Source organism: Macaca nemestrina, chromosome 8 (assembly GCF_043159975.1).
Source record: "Macaca nemestrina isolate mMacNem1 chromosome 8, mMacNem.hap1, whole genome shotgun sequence".
Lineage (NCBI taxonomy): Eukaryota > Metazoa > Chordata > Mammalia > Primates > Cercopithecidae > Macaca > Macaca nemestrina.
Window position 1 is genome coordinate 21,966,091 of NC_092132.1, and position 11,280 is coordinate 21,977,370.

The 11,280-nt window shown below is 40.5% G+C and overlaps 1 protein-coding gene across 3 annotated transcripts in view; it reads left to right on the plus strand.

Annotated features, from left to right (window-relative positions):
• LOC105468568 (ATPase family AAA domain containing 2) overlaps nt 1–11,280 on the plus strand; it is a 99,766-nt gene that overhangs the window by 50,245 nt on the left and 38,241 nt on the right. For all 3 annotated transcript variants that reach the window (XM_071067855.1, XM_071067854.1, XM_071067853.1), the window contains exons 20-22: nt 7,568–7,703; nt 9,515–9,711; nt 10,834–10,993. In XM_071067855.1, the coding sequence (XP_070923956.1) occupies nt 7,568–7,703; nt 9,515–9,711; nt 10,834–10,993 (493 nt within the window). The remainder of the gene's footprint in view (nt 1–7,567; nt 7,704–9,514; nt 9,712–10,833; nt 10,994–11,280) is intronic.

Consider the following 11,280-nt stretch of genomic DNA (forward strand, 5'->3'; position numbering starts at 1 on the left):
GATCAGAATTTCTCAATAATAGCAATAGCTCTTCTACCCATCATACTCTTTTCCCTTTTCCTACTTTATTTATATTGCCTCCTGCCATTAAATATTAATTTGCTTGACTTTGTTTCCCCATCAGAAAGTAAAGTACCTGAAATTAGGGACTATTTTTTGTTACCTTTGTATCCATAGAGCACATAACAAGCATATTGTAGGCTTCTGTGTATTTTAATGAATTAGTTAAATGTTTTTTTCCACACCTTTGACAAAATTGGTTTACACTTTTTAGTACACTAGTAGGAAGATAAGCTCAAATACTTATTAAAGAAATATTTATTGAGTGCTTATTTTCTCCCAAGCATGGTTCCAGGCACTGGAGATATAACAGTGACTAAGATAGACAAAAATGTATATCCTTACACATATAGGGCTAACATTTTAGTTGAGTGGGGGAGAGAAGTTTTAAAAAATTTATAGCCGGGAGCAGTGGCTCAAGCCTGTAATCCCAGCACTTTGGGAGGCCGAGACGGGTGGATCACGAGGTCAGGAGATCGAGACCATCCTGGCTAACACGGTGAAACCCCGTCTCTACTAAAAAAAAAATACAAAAAACTAGCCAGGCGAGGTGGCGGGCGCCTGTAGTCCCAGCTACTTGGGAGGCTGAGGCAGGAGAATGGCGTAAACCTGGAGGCGGAGCTTGCAGTGAGCTGAGATCCGGCCACTGCACTCCAGCCTGGGCGACAGAGCAAGACTCCGTCTCAAAAAAAAAAAAAATTATAATACTAACTATTGTTGTGGAGAAAGATTTAGCTAAGGAGTACCAAAAGAGTATGGGTAGGTTGCAGTGTTAAATAGGCTAGATAAGGCCTCAGCAAGAAGTTGATATTTGGCCGGGTGTGGTGGTTCACGCCTGCAGTCCTAGCACTTTGGGAGGCCAAGGTGGGCGGATCACCTGAGATCAGGAATTCAAGCCCAGCCTGGCCAACATGGTGAAACCCTGTCTCTACAAAATATTAGCGGGACATGGTAATGTGTGTCCGTAATCCCAGCTACTCGGGAGGCTGAGGTGGGAGAATTGCTTGAACCCAGGAGGTGAAGTTTGCAGTGAACCAAGATCCCACCATTGCACTCCAGCCGGGGCGACAAAGCAAAACTCCATCTCAAAAAAAGAAAAAAAGATGATGATATTTGAGGAAAGACGTGGAAAAGGTAAGGTTGTGAACTATTGGAATAGCTGAGGGACAAAAGGTCCTAGCGGAGGAAAAAGCAAATGCAGAGGCTCTGAGGCAGATCTGTGTCTGGCAGCTTGGAAAAATAGCAAGAAGGGCAATGTAGGAGGAAAGGAAGCCAAGGTTATCAAGGGACCAGATTATGTCCCCAGTGACTCTGTATAATAATAATTGATTACAAAACCTGCAAGTTAAATAAGCTAGGAAATGAATATTAAGTATATATTATAAACTCTTTGAGTGGGGGAGGTCCTTAAAGGTTTCCAGTTTACTTAATTATCTAGTTTCATACTGTATCGTCTTTATGTGGATATCTCACCTATGTTGAAACACTTTCTACACAGTTCTTTTTGTTACCTCTGACTCCTAAAAATCCAGCTTATTGAGGGAGGCTTTCATTTCTTTTTCTTTTTTTTTAAACCATAAAGGGGTCATGCTAACCTTCTGTATTGTTCTAATTTTAGTATATGTACTGCTGAAGCGAGCACAAATCTTCCACTTCTTAATCTCCATTCATTTCCCAGATTGCATATAGAACTTGACTAATACATCTTCATCATGACAAGTCTTTGTATATTTGAATACTCTTTTCTGTCTTGCTAACCCAGGCCTTTTTCACATTAAACAGGATATGGTATATTCATTAGGGCTATTAATAAAGTAGAAGTTTATTTCTTACTCACTTTAACAATACTAGGCAGGTTGATTACATTGGCAAGTTTGTCTTCTGCTGTGCAGTCATTCAAACACTCAGGCTGAAAGATATTTAATTTTATTTACTTGTTTGTTTATTTTTGGAGATGGAGTCGCACTCTGTTGCCTAGACTGACAGTGCAGGGGCACTATCTTGGCTCACTGCAGCCTCAGCCTCCTGGGTTTAAGCAATTCTCCTGCCTCAGCCTCCCAAGTAGCTGGGATTACAGGTGTCCGCCACCATGCCCAGCTAATTTTGTATTTGTAGTAGAGATGGGGTTTCACCATGTTGGCCAGGCTGATCTTGAACTCCTGACTTCAGGTGATCCACTTGCCTTGTCCTCCCAAAGTGCTGGGATTACAGGCATGAGCCACCTTGCCTGGCCTGTTTTCTTATTTTCATCATGTAGCCTTCCAGGTCGCTTTCAGTCCAGTCAACTGAAAGGACAGGCTCTTGCTTGCGCCTGACTTAGAAGTGATGTAAATCACTTCCTTTCATATTCCACTGGCTAAAGCTCAGTCACATAGCCATACTTCATTGCAAGCACGGCTAGGAAATCTGACCTAGCTGTGTGCCCAAAGAACAAGAATACAGATTGTGGTAATAGTAGTAGACTTTGTTACACAGCACACCAGGTTGTAGTTTCTTCAAAATTCTAGTCACTCTCCTGAATGTCTTTCTTTTTTTCTAGTTCTTTTGGAAGTCCAGAGCCAGAATGAATGAAGTACTCTAGCAGTGTTCTGATTAACACAGTGGAAAGAAAGATTGTTAGCCATAGTATTACTGGCTGTTTCTTCTATCAACTGAAGCTATTAATCATCTTGAGATTTGAAATAAAGATAATGGCTTTATGCTCTGGGTAACAAGACAGACAGACTAGGTGAACTTTGTATGGATGTGGGGAGGTTGAAAAAAGTAATCAGTTTAATCTGGGGAAACTTTATTGAGAATGTGGAAATTCTATACCAAAATTATTTTCTTAAAAGATAGCTTCTCTTACTTTTTTTGTTAGGATAATGTTTTCTAAGTCTATAATTGCAAATTGGGTAAAATATTTTAATACCACATTCTATAAGTAGGGGAGAATGGGCCTGGGACTAGGAATTGCCTATTTTTAGAAAATGAATAGTCCATAAGCATGCAAATAAGCAAGTTTTCAGTGATTTAGTGATACCATTGATATAACATTAGACTATACTATATGAGAAATACTGTGTAGTCCATTATTAGCCACATTAAAATTTGTCCATCTCAAAACTGCAGTCAGAAAACGACTGTCTATATGCATGAGCACAAGTGGACCCACTCAGGCCAGTATGGAAAGATGAGAAAGAATGCTGTTAGTGGATTTGGAGTTTTCATGAATCCATGAAACGCAAAGTAGTGAGGATTACATTGATGAAGATGACCACAATTAACAGCATATGCATGAAAGAACTACTTTGAAAGGCAAGAGTGATTTCTAGCTGAGGATCGGTTCTATGAAGGAGTTGAAAGAACCTTTGAGCCGGGCGTGGTGGCTCACACCTCTAATCCCAGCACTTTGGGAGGCCGAGGCGGGCAGATCACTTGAGGTCAGGAGTTTGAGACCAGCCTGGCTAACATGGAGAAACCCCATGTCTACTAAAAATATGAAAATTAGCCAGGCATAGTGGCGCACACCTGTAGTCCCAGCTACTTGGGAAGCTGAGGTATGAGAATCGCTTGAACCCGGGAGGCAGAAGTTGCAGTGAGCCAAGATCATGCCACTGCACTCCAGCCTGGGTGACAGAGCAAGACCCTGTCTCACAACAAAACAAAACAAAAACAGCCTTTGGACAACCCTGGGGTAATTGACTTTCTTCACTTCTAGTCCCTATACCAAGCAGCAGTCAGCAGGGTTGTTTGTCCTCAGCTAGGGCAGTGTGGTTGTGCCCCAGGACTAATTTAACAGGTTTATATATGGCTGCTGATATCAGGAGAAATGGGGAGCCCCTGTGCCCACAAGACAAATTGTAGGCACATTTCTGCTTCCATTATAGACTAGCTTTCATAGTCACTGGAGGGAGAAGCTAGAATAAACAGAAATAGCACCTATGGGCAAACAGATTTAAAAGGCAAACACGTAGTTATAAATAAACATTTGAGGAAGGACAACCTCATGAATAATATCCATGTATCACCAACACAAACTGTGACAAAGAACCGATTGGAGACATTATAAATGAAACAACCCGTGTAAAAAGGAAATAAAATTTTTTATAGGCTGAGAAGGGAGCAGACCCAGATGAAGGGCAAATTAGCAAAGTGGAAGATCGTAAGACCAGTAATTCTTAAGTATGTGATACAAAAGTACAAAGACTTGAAAAGTATGAGGAAAAAATTAAAACAAATGGAGGAGATAGATTAAGGTCTCATGGGATTTATGGGAGATTAAAAACAAGAAGTTTAGGGAGAAAATATTCACACAGTAGAACATTTTGTACAGTTAAAGAATACTATGAGTCTTCTTAAGATTTAAAAGCCCCATGTGTTCCAAGTATGAGAAATAACATCACAAATAATGCCAAAGGTACAGAGAAAAATCCAAAAATGTTCCAAAAGAAAAAGCATACTAGAAAGGAAGGAAAGTCAAATTGCTTCTATTTTCTCATTGGCAACAATGACCGCTAAGGAGATAGTAGAGCAATATTTTCAGTGTTCTGAAGTAAAATAATTTTGACCTATAATTTTCTGTCCAACCAAGTTAGCATTTGCATGAGAGAACAAATAGATATTTTTGAACATGTGATGTCTACAAAACTATGCTTATAAACCCCTGACTGGAATAATTTTTATTTTATTTTTTGAGACAGAGTCTCGCTCTGTCACCCAGGCTGTAGTGCAGCGGCATGATCTCAGCCCACTGCAACTTCCACCTCCCAGGTTCGAGTGATTCTCCTGCCTCAGCCTCCTGAGTAGCTGGAATTACAGGCACACATCACCATGCTTGGTTTATTTTTATATTTTTAGTAGAGAAGGGGTTTCTCCATGTTGCTCAGGCTGATCTTGAACTCCCGACCTCAGATCCGCCTGACTCGGCCTCCCAAAGTCTTGAGATTACAGGCATGAGCCACCACACCCATCCTAGAACTATGTAATCTTGTTAACTATAGTCATCTTACAGTGCTCACACTTGTAATCCCAGCACTTTCGGAGATCAAAGCAGGCGGATCACCTGAGGTCAGGAATTTGAGACCAACCTGGCCAACATAGTGAAACCCTGTCTCTACTAAAAATACAAAAAAAAAAAATTGCCAGGCATGATGGCAAGCATCTGTAATCCCAGCTACTCAGGAGGCTGAGGCAGGAGAATTGCTTGAACCCAGGAGGCAGAGGCTGCAGTGAGCCGCCAAGATTGCGCCACTGCACTCCAGCCTGGGTGACAGAGCAAGACTCTGTCTCCAAAAAAAAAAAAAAAGAACTTACTCCTCCTGACTGTAATTTTGTATCCTTTAACAAATCTTTCCCTATTTCCTTCTTTTCCTCACCTTTCCCAGCTTCTAGTATCTTCTAGTCTACTTTTTAGCTTACACATGTAAAATATACATGACAAAACTGGGAGCCCGAGGTGGGCCGATCACTTGAGATCAGGAGTTCAAGACCAGCCTGGCCAACCTGGTGAAACCCAATCTCAACCAAAAAATACAAAAATTAGATGTGCGTGGTGGTGTGCGCCTATAGTCGCAGCTAATCGGGAGGCTGAAGTGGGAGAACCGCTTGAATCTGGGAGGTGGAGTCTGCAGTGAGTCGAGATTGCACCACTGCACTCCAGCCTAGGTGACAGAGTGAGACCCTGTCTCAAAAAAAAAAAAAAAAAAGGACTTATCATTTTAACAATTTTTTTAAGCATGTAGTATAGTCGCATTAAATACATTTACAATGTTGGGCAACCATCACCACTATCCAGATCTTTCTTGTTATCCCAAGCAGAAACTCTGTACCTATTAACGGTAATTGCCCATTTCTGTCTCCCCACAGCCCTTGGTAACTTCTGTTATAATTTGTCTCTGTGAATTATTTATTCTAGGTACCTCATAATTTGAATATGTATTTGTCTTTTGTATCTTGTTTAGTGTAATGTTTTCACGGCTCATCCATGTTGTATCTTGTGTCCAAATTTTATTCCTTTTTAGGGTGAATACTTTTCCATTGTATGTATATACCACATTTTGTATCCATTCATCTGGTGACAGACATTTGGGTCATCTTCACCTCCTGACGTTTCTGAATAAAGCTGCTGTGATTACTGGAGTACAAATACTCGTTTGAGTTTTTGTTTTCAGTTTTCTTTGGTATACCTGGAAGGGGAATTGCCACATTGTATACTAATTCTGTGATTAAACTTTGAGAAACCACCAAATTGTTTTCCACAGCAGCTATACTATTTTACATTCTTACCAGCAGTCCACTGAGTTTCCAATATCTCTCTTGTAGCCCACACTTAACTTCTGGCCTTTATATTTTGGTTTTTGTTTGTTTGCTTGCTTTTTCTTTTTGAACAACTGCTCTTTCTTATATCTCATCTCATTTGGGGTTGGGAAAATTAATTAATTGATCTCAGCAGACCTTTTAAGTATCAGGGCCAGGCACAGTGGCATATGCGTGTAATCCTAGCACTTTGGGAGGCCAGGGCAGGAGGATCACTTATGCCTAGGAATTTGGGATCAGCCTGGGCAACACAAGGAGACCCTATCTCTACAAAAAGTTTAAAAATTAGCTGAGTGTGGCCGTGCGTGCTTATAGTGTCAGCTACTCAGGAGGCTGTGACAAGAGGACTGCTTGAGCCCAGTTTGAGGTTGCAGTGAGCTACAATTGTACCACTGCAATCAGCCTGAGTGACAGAGCGAGACCTTGTCTCTTAAAAAAAAAAAAAAGAAAATGAAAAAAGTAAAATATCAAGTTAGTTCCTTTATTAATTGTAGTTTGGATTCTTGAGTTCTCATAATTTTTAGTTCCTTAATCTCTTGTAAACCTGGTTTATACATAAATCTAACATTCTTTAAAGACTTGTTTAAAAAATATACAATTTAGCTTGTCATTAAAAATATGTGTATAATAACCTGCTATTGTATTAAATGACTGACACATGCATGTCTTTTTTTTTTTTTTTTTTTTTTGAGACGGAGTCTTGCTCTGTCGCCCAGGCTGGAGTGCAGTGGCCGGATCTCAGCTCACTGCAAGCTCCACCTCCCGGGTTTACGCCATATTCTTGCCTCATCCTCCCGAGTAGCTAGGACTACAGGCGCCCGCCACCTCGCCCGGCTAGTTTTTTGTATTTTTTAGTAGAGACAGGGTTTCACCGTGTTAGCCAAGATGGTCTCGATCTCCTGACCTCGTGATCCACCCGTCTCGGCCTCCCAAAGTGCTGGGATTACAGGCTTGAGCCACCGTACCCAGCCAACACATGCATTTCATATGCATGTGTGTATATATACTGCATATATCTGTGTATATACTGTACAGATGCTCCTTGACATATGATGGGTTTTTTGGACATAACCCAATTGTAAGTGGAGGGACATACTGAATACATACCACTTTCATGCTGTTGAAAAGTCTAAAAATTGTAAATTGAACCATTGTAAGTTGGGGATCATCTGTATATATGATATATATTGCATTTGTTTTCTTTTTTAAGGTGCAAGAATTGTTTATCCGTGATTATGGAGAGATTTTTAATGTCCAGTTACCGGGTAAAGAAGAACGGACAAAATTTTTTGAAGATTTAATTCTAAAACAAGCTGCTAAGCCTCCTATATCAAAAAAGAAAGCAGGTTAGTTTCTATATCAAAGTTAATATTTAATAATTTTGAGAAAATGGGAATGAAATAGTTAATGGCATTGACATATGTCTGATAACACAAGCTCAAAACCTCAGTCATGAGGTTAATGCATCTGCTGCTTAAAACTCTCTATGCTTCCCATTAAAATAGACTGAAGTTCTTAAGGTACACAAGGTATTTCATAGTATAGCCCCAGTCTTTCTTTTTTTTTTTTTTTTGAGATGGAGTCTTGCTCTGTTGCCCAGGCTGGAGTGCAGTGGCGCCATCTCGGCTCACTGCAAGCTCCGCCTCCTGAGTTCACTCCATTCTCCTGCCTCAGCCTCCTGAGTACCTGGGACTACAGGCACCCACCACCATGCCTGGCTTAATTTTTGTATTTTTAGTAGAGACAGGGTTTCACCGTGGTCCCGATCTCCTGACCTCGTGATCCACCCGCCTCAGCCTTCCAAAGTACTGGGATTACAGGTGTGAGCCACCACACCCGGCCCCCCCAATCTATCTTTCTAAGCTCATTTTGAGCACTTGTGTTCTGCTCAGCCCTCCACTGCCACATTTTTTCATATAAAACACTATCTTTAAACCATATGTAACATAATTTTACCTTTTCACTATTTTATTAATTCTTGCTCTCTTGTTAGTAAAGCTTCTATCTCTATCCCTCATCTCTGTCTAAAGAACTACTTATTCTTTTATTTTTATTTTTTGAGACAGGGTCTGTGTCACCCACTGGAGTGAAGTGGCATGATCGAGGCTCACTGCAGCCTCAACCTCCTGGGCTCAAGCATTCTCCCACCTCAGCCTCCCAAGTAGCTAGGACTACAGGCTCATGCCACCATACCTGGCTAAATACTTGTCCTTTTAGTATACCTCATTTATTCTTTATTATGAAGCCTTTCCTAACTTATATGGGCAAAATGAATTACTTCTGCCTTTATGACCTGTCATACTTTTAAAATATACTAATATGGCATTACGATTATATAATTATGCCTCTTACTCCCTTAGTAGTTTGTCAGCTCATTGTGGCGGGACTCTAATAATCCTTTTTTTAATCCTGAGTACTCATTGGATATCTATTTAAACAAAATAACCTTTTGTTATATTTGAAACATATTATACATTTTCATTAGTTCAAAACTAGTAAAGAAGGCTTTTTTATAGTTAGAATATTTTTGTCCTGGAAATAATGCAATTTCAAAGTTTAATAACCTCTTAAATTATCTGGGTGTTTGTTTGTTTGTTTGTTTGTTTGTTTGTTTGTTTTTGAGACGGAGTCCCTCTCTGTCACCCAGGCTGGAGTGTAGTGGCACGATCTTGGCTCACTACAAGCTCTGCCCCCCGGGTTCATGCCATTCTCCGGCCTCAACCTCCTGAGTAGCTGGGACTACAGGCACATGCCGCGATGCCCGGCTAATTTTTTGTATTTTTAATAGAGACGGGGTTTCACCATGTCAGCCAGGATGGTCTCGATCTCCTGACCTCATGATCCTCCCACCTCGGGCTCCCAAAGTGATGGGATTACAGGTGTGAGCCACTGTGCCTGGCCGCCTCTTAAATTATCTTAAAATGGAACAGAGGTAATGACTTGTAGGAATTAGCATTCCAAATTATAAGTTGCTAATGATTTCTAGAGGGGATGTAGGGTTAGAGATTATGGTAGTACTTTTATATTCCAAATCTTTGGATTCCTTGCATATGTAAGGAAGATAATCCTTCCAGTCCTGACTCTGTTTTCACTAAATCACTTGTTAACCCTCAGTGTTATGGAGGAGCAATAACTAAACTCTTCCATTCATGTGAAGTTTTGCAGGCTTTGGAGGTACTCCCAGTAGCACCACCACCTGAGCCAAGATCGCTGACAGCAGAAGAAGTGAAACGACTAGAAGAACAAGAAGAAGATACATTTAGAGAACTGAGGATTTTCTTAAGAAATGTTACGCATAGGCTTGCTATTGACAAACGATTCCGAGTGTTTACTAAGCCTGTTGACCCTGATGAGGTATTAATTTAATCTTTGGATCAAGTGTATTCTAGGCTATAATGCTTCACAATCAAAGGATATTTGAAGAGTTTATGTGGTTCTGCCTACACTCTGAACTAGTTTTATCTATTTGGAAACATGTACCGGATTAGCGTCCTAAGCACATGGAGACTTTAAGAGCAGGGTAACACATTTTCCTTTCCTGCAGACAATTAACTTTGTCTCCCCAACCTAAACATTCCAGAAGTAATTGAGAATGTCTTATTTTGTTTGTTATTTTTTTGAGACACAGTTTTGCTCCTGTTGCCCAGGCCAGAGTGCAATGGCGCGATATCGGCTCATTGCAGCCTCCACCTACCAGGTTCAAGCAATTCTCCTGCCTCAGCCTCCCAAGTAGCTGGGACTACAGGCATGTGCCACCACGCCCAGCTAATTTTTGTATTTTTAGTAGAGACAGGGTTTCTCCATGTTGGCGAGGCTGGTCTCAAACTCCTGACCTCAGGTGATCCACCTGCCTCGGCTTCTGAAAGTGCTGGGATGACAGGCATGAGCCACCATTCCCGGCCCTTTTTTTGTTGTGTGGGGTTTTTTTTTTTGTTTTGTTTTTTTGTTTTTGTTTTTGTTTTTTGGTTTTTCGTTTTGTTTTGTTTTGTTTTTGTAGTAAGGGTTGGGGCCTCACTCTGTTGCCCAGGCTGGAGTGCAGTGACACAATCATCTTTCACTGCAACCTTGTCGAGATAGGGTCTTGCTATGTTGCCCAGCCTAGTCTCAAACTCTTGGCCTCAAGCAATCTTCCTGTCTCAGCCTCCCAAAGTGCTGGGGATAACAGGCATGATATTATTATGACCTGCACAGTTGGAAGAGACCTGGAGAGCCAGGTCTTAAGTTGCCCTGAAGGATGGGTGGCAATTGGATGAGGAAAGAATATAGGCTGTTACTGGAGAATACAGCTGCCCAAGGATAGGAAACAAATACAAAACAATAACAGCCTTAGATCAAGTCAAAGGTTTTATGTTAAATATATTATCGTAACCTCTTACGTATTTATTCTCTATCTCCTGTATTGCCTAGCAGAGAAACTTGAGTCACATGTTATGTTTAGAGTTAATTTTGTGATTTGATCATTTGCTTGAATTTTAGGTTCCTGATTATGTCACTGTAATAAAGCAACCAATGGACCTTTCATCTGTAATCAGTAAAATTGATCTACACAAGTATCTGACTGTGAAAGACTATTTGAGAGATATTGATCTAATCTGTAGTAATGCCTTAGAATACAATCCAGATAGAGATCCTGGAGGTGAGCATTAGTGAATTTTTTTTCAGGGGGTGGAGTTGGGGGGCAGTTAATACTTAGGGTTGATTTTTATGTCAGGTGCTATATTATAAACATAATCAAAATACTATTTAATCCTTACAACAACCTTATCCCCATTTTACAAATGGTAAAAATGAAGTGTAGAAAGGTGAAAAACATTGCTCAAGGTCACACTTCCAGGAAGGGGCAGAGTGAGAATTTGAATGCAGGTTTCTTTCATTCCCAAATCCCTGTTTATTAACAATTACATGATAGATCCTTTAACGAGA